The 22800-nt window shown below is 40.7% G+C and overlaps 1 protein-coding gene across 7 annotated transcripts in view; it reads right to left on the reverse strand.

Annotated features, from left to right (window-relative positions):
- NSUN6 (NOP2/Sun RNA methyltransferase 6) overlaps positions 1 to 22800 on the reverse strand; it is a 58294-nt gene that overhangs the window by 26498 nt on the left and 8996 nt on the right. For 3 of the 7 annotated variants that reach the window (XM_037837672.1, XM_037837667.1, XM_037837673.1), the window contains 4 exons: positions 17932 to 18041; positions 8029 to 8182; positions 2089 to 2170; positions 501 to 620 (listed from right to left, as the gene is read on the reverse strand). In XM_037837672.1, the coding sequence (XP_037693600.1) occupies positions 501 to 620; positions 2089 to 2170; positions 8029 to 8180 (354 nt within the window). In that variant the 5' untranslated portion in view covers positions 8181 to 8182; positions 17932 to 18041. Of the gene's footprint in view, positions 1 to 500; positions 621 to 2088; positions 2171 to 8028; positions 8183 to 17931; positions 18042 to 20060; positions 20113 to 21258; positions 21315 to 22800 lie in introns of those variants that run through there. The other 4 variants (XM_037837671.1, XM_037837670.1, XM_037837669.1 and 1 more) reach the window with 3 other exon arrangements.

Genomic DNA, 22800 nt, shown 5'->3' on the forward strand with positions numbered 1-22800 from the left:
AGATTTAAACAAGAAATATCTTTTCTTATGGGAGCTCTTTTCTTAGATTGTAAGACTGTTACTGTAGATTTATATTTATATATTACAGCAAGTACTAAATAAATATCTACTTAATTAATTTGAATCTGATTCTAGATAAAGGAAGCTACTACTATGCATGAAGATACTAGCATGTCTAAGGATTTTAGGAGCCATTTAGTTTTATGTAACTTAAAACATGAGAAAGCATGCATCAACTGACCATATCCTTCTTGAGTTGAAGAATCGCAGTTGAAGAACGTTTACAAGGCCACAACAAATTTTTCCATGCAGGTAAAACAAGCCTATAATGAAAGAAAACGCCCTAGCTGACATCTGTGAACAGCCTTCACTTGGGCTGGATCTGAAAACACATCGGATGATGAGTTCTGGGCAAAGTTTCCTAAGATGCAGGAAGTCTCACACTTGCCACCGAAATACAAGGCACGCCGGAAGCAGCCCTGCTGTGCGTGCCGACTCACCTGATCACACATTCGTGCTGCAATATGTGTGGTTTTGCCTCCAGGTGCTGCACACATGTCTAGAATCTTCTCTCCAGGTTGAGGATTCAGAACATGAGTTACTAGAGCAGATGGCAAATTCTATAAGGAAAAAAGCAATCAACTATCAGTGATTTTAAATCACTTTAATTTCAGAATCAGAAAAGGCAAAGAAACCTTTGGAGCCATCCAGTACAGCATCCTCAGGCCTCTTAATAGTACAGTTTTTGCAAATACACCAAAGTCAGAAAGTTCACCACTTCCTCGAGTATCCTGTGATCCCACAGAACTTTCTACACAGACCATGCACACGATGCATTTCCTGAACAACTCAGGAAAGCACTGTTTTCTGGGTATCAATTTTTTTTTTTAAATCATACTGTTTTTCCTTAACTCCAACAGTTTTTTAATATTTGGAATCCCACAGACCTCTTAAAAATATTAGAAAGTTCTGTATGCTTTTCCCAGAAAATGTACAAAAGCAATTTCAGGTGCTTTCCATTTACAAAGCCTTGATAAAGGTATGTCTGTGTCTTTATTCTCCCAACACTACACCAGAAATCTCAGCACTCAAGAAGTGTTGGCTGCGATCACCATTATCACTTCCACCAAGATCCAATGACCAATCAGTGGCCATCAAGATAGACCACATAAATGCAACAGCCCCCAAGGGAAATGACAGAGGTGACCTCCACCTCAGACTAAAGCGCTATCCAACAGGAAATGGCTCCACGGTGCTGTCTGGGTACGAAGTATCACAAAATGACTTATCTTTACATGTCATAAAGGAATTAACATTAAATGGATTTTGGGAAGGAGGGGACAGGCTATAGATAGCTAGATAATTAAGTAAAAAAATTGCACTATACTACATTTCTTTCCCTTTTCCCAAGTAAAAACTAAACTATGGGATAAGAAAGTACCTGGCCCTGTTTTGTCAAACCAGAGGAAAAAGTGATCTTGCATCAGTATTCCTTGTGTGTAGGAGGGACAGATCCCAAGAGCAGTGACTCAGGTTTACCTAAGGTGAATCACGACAGGTGGGGAGCCTTAACATCTCTGATCTTCAGGATCGTCATTTTATATCAGGAATAACAGTACTCCCTAACCAGCAAAATCAAATGTATAAATAACATGAACATAATATATCAAAATCAGCCAGGCAAAAAACTATATCACAGAAATTAATATGTACCCAATAAAATTCTGATACCAAAGTAATCCATCTGACTCTTACTCAAAATAAGAACACACACACACATATATATACGCAAAAAATGAAATGAAAGTATTATTTAGGGATAAACACTACAACCAGCAGTTCAGTGATCATGTAAGTTAATATTAAATCACCCTAGGGCAAAGGGGTTAGAAAAAGAAAGTAAAAATCAGTTGAGAAAGAGAAAAAAAAAAATAAGAGTGATAGGTTTACAAAGCTTTTTCTTACTGTTTAATTAAAGATAGATCAGAAATAGAAAAATTGAGATGTTAACAGATATAAAAAACCAAAAACATTGTATTTCAAAAAATTCACTGATGTATGTTTCCATGTACTTTTAACAAAACTTACCTGTAAAAATAAGTAACTGGGTAGTACATTATCAAATGATGGACTGAGATACACTGGTTCTGTCATTCTTATGCCTATTCCCCTGAAAAACAGGAAATTTAACATTACTCTGTACAAATTCCACAGTGTATACAATGTTTCTAAGAAACAGCCAAGTAGCATGTCAAATGTACAGTACTCTGCCTTTTAACCATATTTTATTCAACACCAAAGTACTGACAATATTCCTGTGAACTGTTCTGAATTTTTGCCTGCAGTAGTGTAGGAGGCCATCAGGAGAACGAAAAAAAGATAAAGCTGTATGAATTTTTCATTTAGGCACAAGTGAGTTCCTTCAGAGAGATTTTAACAGATTAAAAAAGAAAGACAGTGGAGTGAGAAGTTCAGGGCTCTGACTCAGAGAGGAGTCAGCCCTGCTCCCAGTGCGGGTTCCCGGTCCCGGCTTGGGATGGAGCAGATAACCCTAATGCATGTCCTGGGAGCATGTCTGCCAGGCCCCAGCCATCTGGAGGTGGCCTGAGGGACTCCCCCAGAACTTGCTCTGCATGAAGAAGGTGGCTCACAGAGCTCTCCTGCAGGACACTGTGAGAGAACAGTCAGGTCAGGCTGCCTGGGACAAGGGGTTGCTGGCTGTAGAGCACACAGGGCAGAGCCTGGAACCAGGCTAGGAAGAGGGGCACTCAGATTCATGTAAATGAGGGAATTCCTAGGCAAAGCTATGTCCCAGACAAGACACATGCCCAGGCCCCTACACTTTGTCCTGGAGCTATTCTCTAAACTCATCATATGCATAAGCTCTGAAGGGAAACACTCACAAAGGTCAACCTGCAAAGAACAGGAAACGTGTTTTCTTTTTCTTTTTTTTTTTTTTTTCCTTTTTTTCTATCTTTCTTTTCGTATTAGCTCCTGGCATTCAAGGAAAGCTCTGTCATAACACTAGCAGGATACTGGGTTAAGGAACATATGCTAAGAGTCTAAATTCCAGCAATAACACATTAAACTATCAAAATGCCCAGGTCTCAACAAAAGACCATAAAACAGGAGACAGGAAATGATGGCCCAGGCAAAGGAGGTACTTAAAGCATTAGAAACCATCAATGAGGGGGATCAAACATGGGATATTCCAAAGACTTAAAAAAAAAACATCCTAAATATGCTCAAAGAGCTAAAGGAAAAGATGGACAAAGGACTCAAGGAAATCAGGGAAAAAAAAAAAAAAAAAGGTGAGAACACCAATAGAGAGATGAAAACCATGAAAAGGAACCCAACAAACCTGAAGACCACAGTAACAGAAATTAAAAATTCCCTAGAGAGGTTCAACAGCAGACTGGAGCTGGCAAAAGGATGAATAAGTGAAACTGAAGATAAAGACAACTGAAATCATCCAATCTGAGACAGCGGAAAGAGAAAACTATTCTTGAAAGTGAACAGAGCCTGAGGCACCTGTGGGACACCATCCAGTTTACCAACATACACACTGTGGGATCTCCAGAGAGAGAGAAAGAGGCAGAGAGAATATTCAAAGAAAAAATGAATGAAAACTTTCCAAACTTAACGAAAGACATGAGTATATATATGCAAGATGCTCAGTGAACTCTAAACAGCATAAACCCAAACAGACCCACAGTGCTCCACATTATAATCAAACTGTCAAATTCCAAAGTTAAAGAGAGAATTTTGGAAGCCACAAGAGAGAAGCAATATGTCACATACAATGGAGACTCAATTAAGATTAAGTGCAAATTTCTCCCTGGAAACCAGGGAGGGAAGAAGGCAGTGGAAGACACATAAACTGCTGAAAGCAAAAAAAAAATTACCAACCAAGAATTCCATATCAGGCAAAACTGTCTTTCAAAAATGAGGGATTAAGACAGTTCCCTGTAAACAAAAGCTGAGGAACTTTGCCACTGCTAGGAGGCCCTACAAGAAATGCTAAAGGGAATTCTGCAGCTTGACAGGAAAGGACATTAGACAACTGACTGAAGCCACATGAAGAATAAAGATATCCAGTAAAGATAATGGCATGAGTAAATAAAAATGTCAGTACTGCTGTATTTTTTTGTTTGTAACTCCACGTTTTACTTCTTTCAGGACCTAAAAAACAAATGCATAAAATATAATGATAAGTTAATGGTTTCAGACTCACAATGTATGAAGATGTAATTTGTGAGAAAAACTACATAAAAGTGGGGCGGAAGGAGGGATATAGGAACAGAGTTGATAAATACTATTGAAGTTAAGAGAGTATGAAATCATGTAACATTGTTATAGATTTGCACCCCATGGTAACCATAAAGGAAACATCAGAGAATATGCAAACTCATAGACACAGAGAGCATAGAGCCGATTACTAGGGCTGAGGGGCAGGGGCAATGGGAAATTAATGCAAAATTAGTGTAGCGTTTCTGTTTGGGGTGAAGGGAAAGTTCTAGTAATGCACGGTGGTAGTGAGGGTACTGCAACATTGTGAATGTGATTAATCCCACTGAATGGTGTGCTTGAGAGGGACTAAGATGGGAAGATTTATGTTGTATGTGTTTCCACAAATAAAAGAGACATAACCTACAAAGATAATGAGAACTAAATGGGATAAATTGGATGGGATCTAAGAATGGAGGAGCAAATGTTTAAAAGGACATTATTGGGACATAAGAAAAAAACCGGAATATAGAATGAAAGCTTTATATCAATGTTAAATTTCACAAAAGTGATAACTGCACTTACATATGTGATATTTGTCAGAGAAAATATGGAAGTATTATGTGTTCAAGGATTACAATGTGTGCAAACTACTCTCAAATGTTCAGAAAATAGAAAGAAAGAAAGATGAAAACAGATAATGTATAGATAGATGGAAAGAATGATATGGCAAATGTTAAAACTGGTGGATCTGGGTAACTGGATGGAGGTAAGGTGGAGTTCTCTGTATGGGGTTTGTATTATTTTTGCAGCTGTCCTGAAAGTTTGAAATTATCTCAAAATCAGTTAAAAAATCAATGGATGGATGGATAACAAAATGTGGTATACACACACAATGGAGTATTAGTCAGCTGTAGAAAGGAATGAATTTCTGAGGCATGCTATAGCATGGAAGAAACTTACAGACATCATGTTGAGTGAAATAAGCCAGACACAAAAGGACAAATACTGTGTGACCTCACTTTATGAAGTAATCAGAATATGCAAATTAATAGTCAGAAACTCGTTTACAGGTGTGGTGGCTTGGAGTGCTACACCGCAGAAAAACATGTTCTTAAACGTAACCCATTCCTGCAGGCGTGAGCCCACAGGTGTCAACAGGACCTCTGATGGAGTTACTGCAGCTAAGGTGTGCCCAGCTGAATCAGGATGGACCTTAATCTTATTACAGAAGGCCTCGTAGGGAAGGTCACAGGGAGAGAGAAAGCAAGCCAGAGGGAGCTGCCGGAAGCTGGAAGTCAGCAGAGCATGGAAGAGAAGGGAGAAGCCAGAAGAGGCCGCCACGTGCTTTGCCATGTTACATAAAAGGTAAAGACCAAGGATCCCTGGCAGCCAGCCCCAGAACGCCACAGTCTTCTGGGAGAAAGCATCGCCTTGATGACACCTCGCTTCTGGACTTCTCCTAGCCTCAAAACTGTGAGCCAATAAATTCCGGTTGTTTAAGCCAACCTACTGCATAGTATTTGTTTTGACAACCCGAAAACTAAACAGGTTAACAGGGGCAGGGTTGGGGTGGGGAATGGGGAACTAATGCTTAACGGGTACAGAGTTTCTGTTTGTGATGATGGAAACGTTTTGGTATTGGATAATGGTAACAGTAGCACAACACTGTAAATGTAATTGACACCACTCAATTATATATTTGAAAGAGGTTAAAAGGGGAAATTTTATGTTGTAAATATGTAACTACAATAAAAACATTTTTAAAAAGTCATAGAACTATAGAACGTAAACAACAAACTTTAATATAAACTATGCACTAGAGTTAATAGTATAATTAAAATAATATTGTTTCATCAATTTTAACAAAGGTACCACACTAATACAAAATGTTAATAGGAGAAACTGTAGGGGGGGAGGCAGGTATATGGGAACTCTGTACTTTCTGCACGATTTTTCCTTAAACCTACAATTGCTCCAAAAAGTAAATTAATTTAAAAACAAAACAAAACAAAGAACTGAGTCTTGATAGACTCATTCTGGTTTTTCTGGTAACATACTTATGATCACTGTTATTAGTGTTTTAATTCAGCGAGCGTTTTGTGAATATTTCAACTTGCAGGCACTGGCTGTGCTGCTCCTCTGTGGCTGCTGGGTTGCTGGCGAGGGGCAGGTGCAGAGTCTGCAGACCTCCTTCCAGCTCTGCCCAGGTCATGGGGGCAGGGAACTGAGGGGTGCAGGAAGGCTGGGGCCCGGCGTGGCAGGGGCCTGTGAGCTGTAAAGACACACTCCTGCCCCAGCCAGCACCACCCCGTCCTCAATTACCCCTTCACCAAACGCCTCGGGCCTCACGTTCTGGCCCCGCTGTGACTCCCTTCTGACCAGGCCGACCGGCAGCACCGGCAGCACCGGCAGCACCGGCAGCACCAGCAACCCCACATACACAGCAGTGAACGCCAAACAACTTGACAAAGATAACACTCGCCACTTATGGTTCGGGTGTGGGATAAGACTATCTCTATGGCCATGCAGTATCCCACAGAGTGACACCAAATACAAGATGCCCTGTCAAGAAGCCGTCTGTCAGTGAGCCAGTATCAACAATTTAACCCACCTGGAGTTCAAGAAATCAAAGGGCACAAACACACCACTAATAGAGGAGGTTTTGAGATTTTAAAAGAATATAAGTAAGAAACAGAGCGTACGTGTAGCATCTCCTTGTTATGGAAGCACGCTTTACCTAAAATAGGCAGAGATGAAAACCCCAGAGAAGAGTTTAAAAACCAACAGTTTTTTAGAAGATGGTACCTCCTACTCCCACCAGCAAAGGCAACCCTATTTGGAAAAGTCTGCCAGCACGACGGTAACTGTAAGACCACATCAAATAAGAGAACCAGACAAAGAGCCTGCCCCTGAACACGGACCAAAGGGGCGGCCAGGATACAGTTCCCTGCTACGGACCCAAAGAAAGACAAGCACGGCAGGCTCAGCACAGCCTTCAGGTTCAGAGTTTGCTGAGTAGAACAAATACTACTATCTACATCTAGGGCATCCAAGAGTCTGCTTTATCAGAGGAATGAATTTCAACTTTCAATCCGTACCAGGCACCAGGGAAGTGGCCTGGTCCTAGAAAGAAAACTCACTGCTTTCAGCCTTTATCAGCAGCCAACCTCAGAGCACTGGAGCTGGTCCCAGATCTCCTAAAACAAGCTGCATAACTAAGTAAGGCAACAGTGCTCTGTCCATGGATCTAACTTTTTAGATCCACTAGCAACCAGAGATGATTTAAAATTAATTATATTTTAATTGTTTTGAACAAATCCAACATTCATTTGAATGTTCCTTTTGACCATAAATATTTATGTTGAGTGCTGGCTTTCACGTAAAATTTATTTTTAATTAAAAAAATTAATTCTTAATTTATATTAAAATCATAAGCTATTGCTTTCACAAAATCAAAATGTTAGAAAAGAATTTGCTCCCTATCAAGATATTTCATAAGTTCAGTTCAAAGACGTGAAAACATTTAAGTCAATAAAAGGCAAAAGAACAAGTAAAGTAATTTGGTAATTCCAGTGTGACTCCTTCCTTTCTTGGACTCTTTTCGATCTGACCAATAACCCTTTTTCCTAAAAGCACTTTTCTAACAACTGTGGAAACATGGGATAAACAAATTTTCTAGTTCAATTTATACCAAAAACCACTATTCATATAATGCAGCTACAAGTATTTTTTAAAATTGTTTTAATATTCTTTGAACCACAAAAAGGATGATTATTTCCCGCGGACAACATGACATACTTCAGTTCTGGTAGTCCACTGAAGAGTTCATCACGGCTTCGTTCAGAAATTCCATTTCCAAGAAATACTTTTGTTCCATCAAATTCTTTGGCTCCTTTCTTACATTTTCCTTGAATATCAGAGTATACGGAAACAACATCTCCTGCTTTCATAACTGTAGAAAGAAGAAAATCAGATTATATTCATCTGCAGTTTGGTAAAATAATAGTGAAAACTCCTTGCATGAGACTGGGCATCTCCAGAGATATCAACAGTGGGCACAGAGTAGTGCAAATTGGTTCATTATCTAATAGAATCCTTAGTAAAGCACCTGACTTTAAAAAAATTTCCCTGACAATATATCTAATTGAAGACAAAAAAAAAAAAAAAAAGGGAAGGATATCTTTTATTTAAATTATTTCCCCCAAACTAAACAATCCTAAAATATTTCATACCATCTTTATATCTCTGGCACAATCCTCAAAATTGTTTCCTTCAAAGGATTCCTCAAAAATGTCCAGTAAAATCTCTCAAAGAAATCTTTCTGAGTCCCATAACCCTATTGGTATTTCTTTGTGATTTGTCTTCTATAGCACAATACAGGCAGAGATTTTAATGATGAACATATATACACATATACACCCATAAGCGTGTGTATGCTTCAAACACCTTTGAACTGAACGGTATCCCAAGTTGATTTACATGGCTGGTTAACTTTAGTTATGGAAGTCATTCCTATAAATTATTTTCAATAACAAATCTCAGTGACATTAATAAATGGGAACACTGTATTCCACTTCCAAGAACCATTTTAAGACCTCACCTGCTGGAATTTGCTTTGCTCGTTAGCCCAGATGCTAGCAAGAAGTCTTCAGCTGGGGCAGGAAAGATAAACACATCTAGATCAGGGACTAACAGACTCCTACAAAGGACTGTAAGTGGTTTACACTCTTGTGAGCCACATAAGGTCTCTGCTGCACATACATCTTTTTTTTTTTTTTTTTTTAAACAACATTTTAAAAATGGGAAGAACGTTCTTGGCTCACAGGCCATAAAACCGGGCATGGGCCAGTGCCGGCCAGCAGGCAGCAGTTTGTCAGAGCCTGCTGGAAGGCCTCTTGTCAACCAAGATTAGCAGAGTAAAGTGCTCCAGGGTTCCATTTCCCCACAGAATCTTTGAATAACTAGAAAAAATGGACAGAATCATCTGCCTCAGAGCTGCAGGAAACAGTCAAAGGGCTGCAACACCGGGTGGGTGCCCGATCAAGAAAACGGCAGGAGAAGCTCGTGGCACACTTGGCGGCCCCCCTCCCAGCCCCTCAACGCATGGCCTGGAGCCAGCTGCTCTCCCACTGTGGATCCCCGGTCCCGATGGGGACGGGGCAGAGTAACCCCTGCGTGCACAATGGGGTGTCAGTATGCCGGTGCCAATCTATCAGGTGCACTCCTCTCTGGTTCACCCTGCCGGAACTTGCCCTGCAGGCCGAGGAAGCCTGCGGACAGCCAAAGCAGGGGAAGAAGCAAGGACATCAGCGCGGCCAGGTCAAAGGAGCAGCTGCTCATAACCATACAACAGAGAACCCAGGAGTGGGGAAAGTCTTTTCACACGGAACAGAGGAGCCATTCGGGTATCTGTAAATGGGGGAACCCCTAAGGCCGTGAGCAAACACAAACCCTGAACAAGACACAGCCTCGGTGTGCCGGTTTGAATGTACTGTGTCCCCCAAATGCCACTGTCTTTGTAGTTTTGTGGGGCAGACATTTCAGTGATGGTTGGATTTGCTTGGAATGTGCCCCACCCAGCTGTGTGTAATGATTCTGATGAGATGTTCCCATGGAGGTGTGGCCCCGCCCATTCAGGGTGGGCCTTGATCGGTGGAGCCATATAAATGAGCTGACTCTGGGGGAGGGAACTGAGTGCAGCTGGGAGTGATGTTTTGAAGAGGAGCAAGCTTGCTAGAGAGGAACGTCCTGGGAGAAAGCCGTTTTGAGGCTGGAGCTTTGGAGGAGATGCCAGCTGCCTTCCCAGCTAACAGAGGTTTTCCGGAGGCCATTGGCCATCCTCTGGTGAGGGTACCCGATTGCTGAGGTGTTACCTTGGACGCTTTGTGGCCTTAAGACTGTAACTGTGTAGTGAAATAAACCCCGTTTTATAAAAGCCTATCCATCTCTGGTGTTTTGCATTCTGCAGCATTAGCAAACTAGGACACTCGGAAAAGGCAGAAAAGACCCTACCCTTCACATCTGCCTGGGGCAGACGGTCCTGACAGGAGGCCAAGTTCGGAGGAGGAGCACCAGTCCACACAGAGCCAACAGGCAAGGACCACGAAAGGTGGTTTTGGGGTGGTCTGTTCATTTTTGTTAGCTACTGGCACTCAAGGAAATCCCTTATCAAATCACTAGCTGATACAAATTTAAAGAACTTAGGGAGTAAATCACAGATGTCCAATGTGCAACAAAAGATTACAAGACAAAGAAACGTGAAATGATGACACATCCAAGGTAATAAGCTAAAAACTCAGAAGCCATCAACGAAAAAGTCCAGACTTTAGACAAACTGGACAAAGATATTTAAAGAAAAAAAAGATCCTCAAAATGCAAAAATTAATAAAGGAAAACACAGAAAAAGAACGAAAAGATATCAGAAAATGATGAATGAATAATATGAGAATCTCAATGAAGAGACAGAAATTTTAAAAAGAACCAAACAGCAACACTGGATGTGAAGGCCACAGTAACCAAAATGAGGGTTTCAACAGCAAATTGGAGCTGGCAGATGAAAGAGTCAGTGAACTCAGACAGAAGACAATTCAAATGATTCAGGCTAAGGAGGAGAAAGGAAAAAGAAGGACAAATAGTGAACAGTCTAAGAGACCTGTGGGAAACCACCAAGTATACCCTTATACACATTACAGGAATCCCACAGGAAAAAAAATGAAGGGGCAGAAGGAATATTCAAAGAATTAAATATTCAAAGAAATCACGGCAAAAAAATTCCAAATTTACTGAAAGACATAGATATATACATTCAAGAAGCCCACCAAATCCAAAATAGGATTAACTCGAAGAGAACCATGACAAGACACACAGCAGTCAAACTGTCAAATATCAAGGTCAGAGAGTTCTGAAAGCTGCAAGAGTAAAGTAACATGTTATTTACAAAGTAGCCCTAGAAAGATTAGGTACTGACTTAACATCAGAAATTATGGAGGCAAGAAGGTAGTGGAATGCAATATTTAAAGTCCTGAAACAAAACAAGTGCCAATCAAGAACTTTATACTCCCCAAGACTGTCTTTCAAAAATGAGGGCAATTAAAACATTCCCAGAAAAACAAAAGCTGAGGGAGTTCACCACCTTTAGACCCATCCTACAAAAAATGCTCTGAAGTGAGTTGTTCAGATTCAAAGGAAAGGACACTAGACAGTGGACTGAAGCAGCATAAAGAAATAAAAACATCCAGAAAAGATAACTATATGGGCAATTATAAATACCAGTACTATTATATTTTTTGGTATGTAGCATCAGTTTTTGCACTCAAAGGTTCTAAAATGAAATGCATAAAAATTAACAACTCTATGGTTTCAGACATATGATATATAAAGGATAGGATACAAAATAAGTACAACAAAAAGGGGGGGCACGGTGGGGTATAGGGACAATATTTGTATATGCTATTGACATTAACCTGGCATCAAATTGAACATGACTGTAATACATTTAACATGTTAAACTTAAGCCCAAGGGTAACAATAAAGAAAATATCTGAAAAATATATACAGAAAGAAACAAGACTCAAAATAGTAGACTACAAAAAAAAACCAAATAAATATGAAATTAGGCTTTAACAGAAAAATTAAGGGTCAAAAAAGGAATAAGAATTATAAGACAAAATGGCAAAATAGCAGAAGAAATTCTTGCATTAACAGTAGTTACAGTAAGTGTAAATCAATCAAACTCTATAGTCAAAATGACTATTGCACAGATTGCGAGAATGGATAAAAAAAGCATAACTGTTTACAATAGACTCACCTTATATTCAAAGAAAAGAGTAGTTTGAAATTGAAAGGATGGAAAAAATTTACCATGCAAATAATAATCAAAAGAGAACTGGGGTATCTATACTAATTATCACATAAGATAGACTTCAAGTGAAAAACTGTTATGAGGAACAAAGAAGGTCACTTTATACTGATAAAGGGGTCAATTCAAAAAGAAAACATAACAATTTTATATATGTGTGTGTGTACATGCATATTTATTCACTGAATGGGACAGCCCCAAATGTATGAAGCAAATGTTCACAGATTTGAAGGGAGAAATAGACTGTTCTTGATTAATAGTAGGAGACTTTAATATACCACTTTCAATAATCGGTACAACATCTAGACAGAAGATCAATAAGGAAATACAAGACTTGAACGATGCTCTAAATTAAATATACCTAACAGACATATACAGAACACTTCACCCAAAAAGAAAACACAGTATACATTCTTCTCTATTGCAAACAGATCATTCTCCAGGATTGACCATATGTTAGGTCACAAAACAAGTCTCAATAAATTCAAAATTTTTTAAGTCATACAATGTATTTTTTCAGAACACAATGGAAACAAGCATTGTACTGTGCCTTCAGTAACAGAAGGAGAAGCAGAAAATTCACAGATATATGGAAATAAATCAACACACTCTTAAACAACAAATGGGTGAAAGGAGAAATCACAAGAGAAAATAGGAAATATCTTGAGGCCAATGGAAATAAAATACAACATACCAAAACTATGGGATGTGGCAAAGGAAGAGCTGAAAGGGAAATTTATAGCTCTAAATGCTTACATTAAAAAAGAAGAATCTCAAATACTCCAAACTAAGTAAAGCTCAGGACCAGAAAGCCTCACTGGGGAATTTTACCAAACATTCTAAGAATAATTCACACCAATTCTGCTTAAACTCTTGAAAAAATTGAAGAGGAGAGAACACTTCTTAACTCATTCTATGAGGCCAACATCACTCTAATACCAAAGCCAATTAAACACGCAAGAAAATTACAGACCAACATCTCTGAATACGGATGGAAAAATCCTCAACAGAATACTAGTAAACCAAATCCAACAACCCATCAAAAGCATTACACACCATGATTAACTGGGATTCATCTCAGGTATGCAAGGGGGTTCAACATAAGACATTCAATGTAATACACCACGTTTATAAAACAAAGGAAGAGGGGAAAAAAAAAACCATGATCACCTCAATGGATGGAGAAAAGGCATTTGATAAAATCCAGCCTCCTTATTCATAAAAACACTTAGAAAACTACAAATAGAAATAAACTTACCCAACATAAGGGGCATCTGAAAAACCACATCTAACATCCTACTTAATGGTGAGAGACTGAAAGCTTTCCCTCTTAGATAAGAACAAGAACAGGATGCTGACTATCACCACTGTTGTTCAGCATTGTCCTGGAAGTTCTAGCCAGAGCAATGAGGCAAGAAAAATAAATAAAAGTCATCCAAATTGGAAAGAAGTAAAATAATTTTCTGTATTTGTAGATGACATGAACCTATATGTAGAAATCCTGAAAAATCCAAAACATAACTAACTAGAGCTATTGAACGAAATCAGCAAGAGCAACACACAAAAATCAGTAGCGTTTCTATATACTAGTAATGAACATCAATAAAAGAATTCCATTTAAAATAGCAACTAAAAAAAATCAAATATCTAGGAATAAATCTATCCAAGGTTGTTGAGAACTTGTACACAGAAAACTGTAAGACACAGATAAAAGAAATTGCGGTCGCGGTTACTGCTTCTGGGGGGAGTGGCGGCCGGCAGCCGAGCCCTCAGCTCTCGGGGCTGCTTAAAGGGTACCGGCGGCGGGGGCTCTTTCCCGGAGGCGAGGGCGAGGCGGAGGACTTGGCCGGGTCCTCGGCGGGAGGCGTGCAAGGTGTGGAGGGCGGCGATAAGGACAAGACACTCTTCATCCAGTAGGAGTATGCGCCAAAGAGATTTATTCAGGGGTGATTACAGGTTATATAGGCTGGTAAGAAGGGCAGGGCTGGAAAGGTGGTGAAGCAGCCTTAAATGGCAATACTGAAGGGATAGGGGCTAGGATTGGTTCTGAGAGAACGCAGGAGCCGTTGCAGCGGGGCGGGGGTTGTTCTGGCCACGGTGCATGCGCGCTGGCGGTGGCAGGAGTGGCCTTGGCACCAGGGAGTGAGTGGGTAAGATAAGGAAGTGGGGAAAGGGCAGTTGGGAGAAAGGCGGTTTCCTCCGGCAAGGCTCCCCTGCCAGTGGCATTTTGGGTGAGGAAAAGGGAGCTGCCTTGACCTCGCTCCCCAGGCTCGGGGGGGCTGCAGAGGGCACTCACGCCCGTACCTACTACCCTCCCCAGGGGGTGATCAGGTCCCCTGGCCCAGGCCTGGCAAGCCGAGGTACAAGCTCAGTCACCCGCAGAAATCAAAGACCTAAATAAATGGAAGGACAATCTGTGTTTGTGGATTGGAAGATTAAATATTGTTAAGATGTCAATTCTACCCAAAGCAATTTATAAATTCAATGAAATCTGAATCAAAATTCCAAGAACCTTCTCTGCAGAAATGGAAAAGCCAATCAAATTTATATGGAAGGGTAAGGAGCTCCAAATAGCCCAAACCATTTTGAAAAAGAACAAAGTTGGAAAACACACTTTCCAATTTAAAACTTAATACACAGCTATAGTACCCAAAACAGCATGGCAGACATAAGACCAACTGAATCAAATTCAGAGTTCATAAATAAACCCTCACATCTACAGCCAATTCATTTTTGACAAGGGTGCAAAGTGCACTGAAAGGAGAAAGAATAGTCTCTTCAACAATTATATAATAATGTAGATTACAAGGGGTGACAGTGTGATTGTGAAGACCTTGTGGATCACACCCCGTTTATCTAGTGTATGGATGAGTGGAGGAATGGGGATAAAAACTAAAAGACAAATGGGCTGGGATGGGGGGATGATTTGGGTGTTCTTTTTTCACTTTTATTTTTTATTCTTGTTCTGGTTCTTTCTGATGTAAGGAAAATGTTCAGAGATAGATTGTGGTGATGAACGCATAACTATGTTATCATACTGTGGACAGTGGATTGTATACCGTGGATGATTGTATGGTGTGTGAATGTATTTCAATAAAACTGAATTTAATAAAAAAAAATCACAACATAAAATTATTCAGAATGAGAAAAAAAAAAAAAAAAAGAATAGTCTCTTCAGTAAATGGTGCTAGGAAACTGGATCTCCATTTGCAAAAAAAAAAAAAAAAAAAAAAAAAGGAAGAGGACCTCTATCTCACACCCTACAGAAAATCAACTCAAAATGGATCAAAGACCTAAATATAAGAACCAAAACTATAAAACTCCTAGAAGAAAACACAGAAAAGCATATTTAGGACCTTGTGTTACATAATGGTTTCTTGGACTTTATACTCAAAGCACAAGCAACAAAAGAAAAAAATATAAATGGGACCTCATCAAAATTAAGGATTTGTGTGCATCAAAGGACCTTCCATGAAAGTAAAAAGACAACCTGCAGAATGGGAAAAATATTTGGAAACCATACATCTGATAAGTTTTAAAATCCAGAATATATAAAGAAACTCTACACTTCAACAACAAAAAGACAAACAACCCAGTTTAAAAGTGGGCAAAAGACTTGAATACACATCTCTCAAGAAAAAATATTTAAATGGCCATTAGATACATGAAAACATGCTCAACATCATTAGCCATCATGGAAATGTAAATCAAAACCACAATGAGATACTGTTTCATACGCACTAGAATGGGCTACTATTTAAAAAAATTGGAAATTAACAGGTGTTTGAGAGGCTGTAGAGAAATAAGAACACTTGTTCATTGTTGGTGGGAATGTAAAATGGTGTGGAAAACAGCTTACAGCTGTTTATCAGAAAGTTAAGTATAAAATCACCATATGACCCAGTAATCCCACTTCTAGGTATATACCAAAAAGAATTGAAAGTAGGAACTCAGACATTTATACACCAGTGTTCACAGCTGCATTATTCACAGCTGTCAAAAGATGGAAGCAATCCAAGTTTCCATCATCAGATGAACGGATAAACAAAATGTGGTATATAAATACAACAGAAAAAAATAAATACAATGGAATATTATTCATCCATAAAAAGGAATGAAGTTCTGATACATGTGTCAACACAGATGAACCTTGACAATATCATGTTGAATGAAATAGGCTACATACAAAAAGACATATTATATGATCACACTGGTATGAAATAATTAGAATAAGCAAATTCACAAGAGTCAAAAAACTAGAATGCAGGTTTCCAGGGGCTAGGGTGGGGGTACAGAATGGGGAGTTAAGGCTTAATGGGTACAGAATTTCTGTTTTGGTAATGGATGGTGGTGATGATAACACAACGTTGTAAATGTAATTAACACCACTGAATTATGTACTTAAATGTTGTTAAAGGGGGAAATTTTAATTTGTATATACATTACCAGAATAAAAATATTTTAAAAACCATACGATTGTACTACAAAAACAAGGAACTCTAATGTAAACTATGGACTATAGTTAACAGTATTATTATAATAGCATTGTTTCATCAATTGTAACAAAGGTACCGCACAAATGCAAAATGTTAATAGGGAAAACTGGGGGCAGTATTTTATGGGAACTCTATTTTCTGCATGATTTTTCTGTAAGCTTACAAGCTCTCTGGTTTAAAAAAAAGTTTAGAAAAACAAAGAAAAAATTGATGGAGATGAAACTATTTATTTCACAAACAAGTAAATGAGGCCCAGGGGTTCAACAGCTTTCCACTAGGCCAAAACTCCCATCTCTTCATTTCAAGAATAAGGCACCACTGCCCCGAGTGCCTGCCCTGCGAGCACAGGTAGCACCCCCCAACCTGGGGAAAGAAAGGAGGAATGCCGACTTTCTCCCCAGTGTTAAGAAGGTGGGTTCTGCATGCCACCCTCACAGATGATACCCCAGCAGCCTGAGGTTGTGGGGCAATGGAGTCAAGGGCACAAATGGAAATCTCAATAACACCCTCACTATTCATCAGTTGGAATCCCCTAAATAAGTATTGCGGGACACTGTTATCGAGTTCCGACTTGGCGGGCCTGGGCCAGGGGAACTGATCAGCCCCTAGGAAAGGTAGTGGGGCACGGGTGGTTGCGCCCTCCACGGCCCCCCGGGCCTGAGAAAGTGGAGCCGAATGCAGGCCCCATTTCCTCACCCCAAAGTACAACCGTTGGGGAGGGCTTGCCGGAGAAACCCCCCCCCCCCCCGTGCCTTACCCGCACCCTCCACCCTCTTCGTTACCGGAGCAACTCCCGCCCCTTTTCAATCAACCTCCGCGCCCTCTCAGAACCAATCCAAGCCTTTAACCTCTACAGCTACCCCGCCCTCTAAATGCCCGATATAAGCTTGTACTCTCCCCTAATAAACTCTCTTGGCTTCTTCACCCTAAAAGAAACGTGTCCCGCCTGTTCCTTCTCGCTGCCCTCCACACCTTGCACGCCTCCGCCGGGGACCGGGCCCAGTCCCCCGCCTCGCCCTCGCCTCTGGGAAAGAGCCCCCGCCGCCGGTACCCTCCGAGCAATCCCAAGAGCCTAGGATTTAGCAACCGGCCGCCACCCCCCCAGACGAGTCAACTGCGACCGCAAAGTATCATCATACACATCCTGATGTGGAAAACTGGCAGAGAACGTTATAAAATGCCTAATTATTTAAGTCTACATCTGATAAACCTTCACAAGCTATACTAAAGACAAACCTTGAAAATATCTGACAAAAGTATGTGTGAAATACCTCTGAATGATAATTTAGCAAAATTTCCATGGGGGAGTATACATTCATTTTGGAGAAGCCTGAGCGTTACCCTTACATTTTGAAGCTGACACAATTCCTGGAGCGTACACATGGGCTCCCCGTAACACAGCATGGCCACACTGCGCCCCAACAATGACTTCACATCGCTGCTTCTTTATATTCCTCCTAGGGATTGAAGACAGAGAAATGTAACAGTCAGGCACCACCAGAGCCTGCCAACCTTTTCAATGTTTCAACCTACACCCTAAATAAATAAATAACTTCTTTAGACATGACTGTTCTGAGATAATGCCACTAAGGAAGAAGTGAAAAAGAGAACTCTGAAAAAGAGAATAGTTTTTTGTTTTTACTTAAAAAGGGCTCTTGAGAAAGGAAAAAATAGAAAGAGATCCATCTGGTGGAAGGTTAACAGAGTAGCGTTGTTAATCGTATGAAACATTACTCTGCTCCTATAGCATTTGACAGGAAGGGAAATAGAGAAAGGCCCTGTCTTCAAAGACTAAGGCAGAAAACCACACAAGGAATTCAGAAACATTTCTAAAGCAGCAGATTGTTGCCTGGTAAGTAGGACAAATGAACATAAAAGTCTTTTTCTCTCCCTTGCGGCCCAACGTTCTGAGTGTTTTACTTTCTCCAATTTCTCACCCTCCGTTCATCCCTTAGACCACTAAAATCTGCGTATCAGTTTTGCAAAGGTCATTCAGGTCTCTGACTCATCAGACCTCACTGCCCTCACCCTGTGCCCTCCCTCCTTGCCGCTGCTCCCGCAAGCTGCATCTCTTCTCCCTGGGCCGCTGCTGCTCAGCAAGCTCAAGACTCAACTATCACCTGCAAATTCACCCCCACATTCTAAAGTTTTGCTTTTCTAGACTCTGAACTGACCTCACTACCTGCCAGGTGGCTCTATGTAGAGGCCTCACAGTTAGTCCTAGCTCAATAAGTCCTAAGCAATGTTTTTCTTGTCCTCTCCTCAAATCCTCGGCACCACCCAAGATTTTCTCACCCTCCTGTTTCCACTCTCGAACAAAGGGGTCATCTGCCTGGACAAACAAACAAGAAACCACGGCATCTCCTTAAACCCCTCCATCCTAAGCCCTCTCTCGTTCTCTCGGGGTCTTCTGGGCCCATGCCCCATGTCAGAACCACTCTTAATTTGCTTACTGACATAGCACCTGCTCTGAGATCTTCCTTACGTCTTCGAAGTTTTGCAGTTTCACTCTGAAGTATCTAGACATGGATTTATTTTTACTTTTGGCTTCAGATTCATCATGCTTCTCCAATCTTTCATCAACTGTGAAAAATCCTGTCATTACATTTTTGAAGACCATCTTTTCTCTTTCTATTCTCTATTTCTGGGAATCACTAGAACTATGAAGTGTCTTATTCTACTTTCCACAACTATTTCACTTTCATATTTTCAATTTCTTTATCTCAGTTGCATTCTAGATAATTAAAGAGCCATATCCTAGTTCAGTAATTTTTCCTTTAGTTGGGTACAACTGACATTCTAATTGAATAAATTTTTAATTTCGATAATTTTGTTTCTAGAAGTTCATTTAGTGCTTTTTCAATTGTATTTTTTCTTAGTGTCTTTTATGCCTTAGAGACCCTCGTTTGTGCTTAATCATTCTAAGCCAATGATTTTATAGTTTCTACCAGAGAGCTCGAACTGCCCAGTGTGGACTGTAAGCGAGAGCGTGGGGTTCGGCCTCAGGACTGGCTGAGGACCCAGTTTTTCCATTAATGTCCCAAGGTGTAGGTTCTAAGAGCATGTGGGTAGGAGGAACTTGGGATTCCAAACCTTTGAGGGATGGAGCCATGGCTGTGAATCTCCGTGGATCTCCAGCCCAGACGCGAAGGCGACAGACCCACTCCCGCTCCCCACCTGGGGCTAGTGGCTTCCCCAGCCTGTCACACCCAGAGCCCGGAATCCAGGGGACTGACCCCCTCAGCCCCGTGTCGGCTCTCAGGCTGACCGCTGCGTCTTCGGTGACTCTTCCTTCCTAACCCCCGAACATTTCACTCACATTCTTAATCACTCAGCTATGCATTTCATGGCCCAATTTATTTTGTATTTTATTTTTTATTTACTATTTCTAGGTACATGTAGCAGAAACATTTTTAGGTTATCTCATTTACTATACTGTAGGAACTTAAAGACATTGAAATAGACTTCTCACTTACCTTGTCTTGCAATTCATCTTCTTTTGAAAAACAATTTTTCAGTTTTTTTTTACTGTAACCCAATGAAAGAAATACTCTATCATGACCCTGTACATATACATGTGTATGTGTGCGTGTAGATATATATATCACTTCATGAAACAATACTTTGTGCAACACAATATGATATCAAACACCCTGCTTCTTTTAAAAATATTCATAAGAATTCATTAAATTGATTTCACAATCCACCACTAATGGGTCATGATCTGCACCAGTTTGGAAATCAAAGCTTAATGCTGCGCCAGGATCACATTCCTCAAGTACAGCTCTAGATGACTCCGTATTCTATGCAAAAAAGGAAACACTCCCTAGTAACAAAATCCTTTACCCTAGCAACCTGCCTCTCCCGACTCCTCCAGCCTCACCCTCACCAGCCTCTCTGAAAACCGGCTCCACAGCCGAGCCCGGTCCCTCCCGTCACAAGCAGCACCACACTGCCACAGCCCCTTCCCGCGCCGAGGCCTGCTCTCCACCGGGGCCCTCGCCCTCAGCTCATCAGCCTAACTCCCATCACCTTGGAGGCTCAACTGAAGACCTCGGCTTGGAGCTCTCCACCTGTGCCCCTGCCCTCTGCCTTCCCTCCCCGCGCCCCGCAGCACTTCATCACTGCCTCCACTGGGGCCCTGCCGCCTTCACACCAAACGAGGTCTCGTTCATCTCTGAAACACCCTTGTACATGTGAATTACAACCTTGTAGTGTTAACCTGGCAAGTTTCTGCGAAAACAACCTTGTCAGGGTCAGGAGAGGATGAACTTGGGTGCGGAGGACTGTGCAGAGAAGGAACACAGCAGGCCTGAGGTGCTGTCCGTCCACAGCCCTGCCTGCAAGCTGGCCCTAGGCTGGTGGCTGGGAACTTGCTTCAGGGAGGGTTCCCACCATTAACTGCTGGGAGTGGCTCACTGTGCTTCAACTGTCTGTACTAACATCAGGGTTTAGGCGGAACACCTGCTTTCCCGGGGGGCCTGGAATTTGGCTGTCTGCCAGACAAGGGTCTCCTATATGACCAGCCCCAGTAAAAGCCCTGGGATCTGATCTGGGCAGCTTCCCTGGCTGGCGACATCTCATGTGTGTTGTCACCACACACTGCTCGGGGAAGCAAGCACGCCCTGTGTGACCCACCAGCTTGTGCCTGGTTTCCTGGCTCCAACCACGCACCTTTTCCCCCGGCGGACTGTGCTCTGCGTCCTTCCGCTGAGTCCCAGCTGCGAGGATGACAACACGCAGTCCTGTGACTCCTCCAGTGACTCTCGGAACCTAGGGGTGGTCTTGTGGACCTCCCACACAAGGACTAAACTGATAAAAACATCAACTCTCATGCAAGTATTCAAGAACAAGCCCACTTGGCTGAGGGGGAAAGTTTTAGCCAGGAAACATGAGAGGAAATACAAAAATTGGTGCTAAAAACCTTTTTTTATTTCAAATAAGTTTCTAAATAAAGGAGTAAATCAACAGCAGTAAAGAAAGATGACTTTCCAGCGGTATAACAATATTCTTTGGAGGGAAAATAATATCAAAGGGCTTAGATTAATAGAAAACTATTAAAATAGCTAAAAATGAAATGACTAGGAATGAAAGACAAATTGTGGGAATGTCCCCTTAAAAAGCATATAAAAGCAGAGATTTTTATCTATTTGACAGTTTTCTTTTACTATACTTATTAACAAATCTACACAAAATAAAATATGATGATGAATAAAATTTGCATGCTAACCGAACTTTTTTTTCAGCAGGCTTCATTTAATCGGCAATCTTTGTGCAATAACTTGAATATAAGCATTGTGATTATTTAAATATTAGCTCATATTTACAAACGGAAAAAGTAAGATCAGAATGCTGGAACTAGTAACAAGTCACCTAAAAAACATGACTAAGAAAGAGGCTATAGAAGAAGGCTAATCCAGTGTCACTGGGATCTTAAGAGATTTAGGCTACTGAATTATGTATTCAAACGTGGAGGAAAGAAACAAAATTAATTTTCTGAACTGCTAGATATATTTTAATATTTTTATCAAAAAAAAGGAGTACTAATAGAGAAAATGTAGAGATGCTTTCAAATTACAAATTGAATAGTGGCCTAAAAAATTCTACAAATCCAAAGAAATCTTTAGAACTGGTGGCTGGGATATGATGTCACAAACACTCCTACACCAAGAGAAGTCCAGCATTTCAATTTCCTAAGTTTTTCAATTATGTTGATATTAATACCATCAAAATCAGCATCACAACTTTATGCTCCATCTCATTAAATTACCAATGTTAAAACCCTCCTCCCAACATTAAAATATTTTTCATTAGTATATTAAATGCCGTGTTAAGTAAACTAAGGGAATCTGAATTTGTGGTGTGAAATTACTTTCAAATTCTTTATTCTCTGTAAATGAAGTTTACCCTACAGTTTGATACTTTAAACAATTCAGTACCATCAAATTTCTAGTAAAGGATGACCAAGTGTTCACCTCTAATCGGAAGCCCGTGGAAAACAGAAAAAAAAAGCAAGCAAAACGTGAGAAGAAAATTCTATTTGCAATAAAACGAAGAAACAGCTATAATCCCAGTGATCAAAAACGATTGCTGGACATAGTGAAATTGGGATCAAACCTACTTCCTCAGCAGGTGTGGGTGTCGCATTTGCTAGCTGGAACTGGGAATGGGTTTGGGTGGACCAACGCAGAATCCAGGAACACCTCGTCAGCACCC

The sequence above is a fragment of the Choloepus didactylus genome, chromosome 5, assembly GCF_015220235.1.
Source record: "Choloepus didactylus isolate mChoDid1 chromosome 5, mChoDid1.pri, whole genome shotgun sequence".
Lineage (NCBI taxonomy): Eukaryota > Metazoa > Chordata > Mammalia > Pilosa > Megalonychidae > Choloepus > Choloepus didactylus.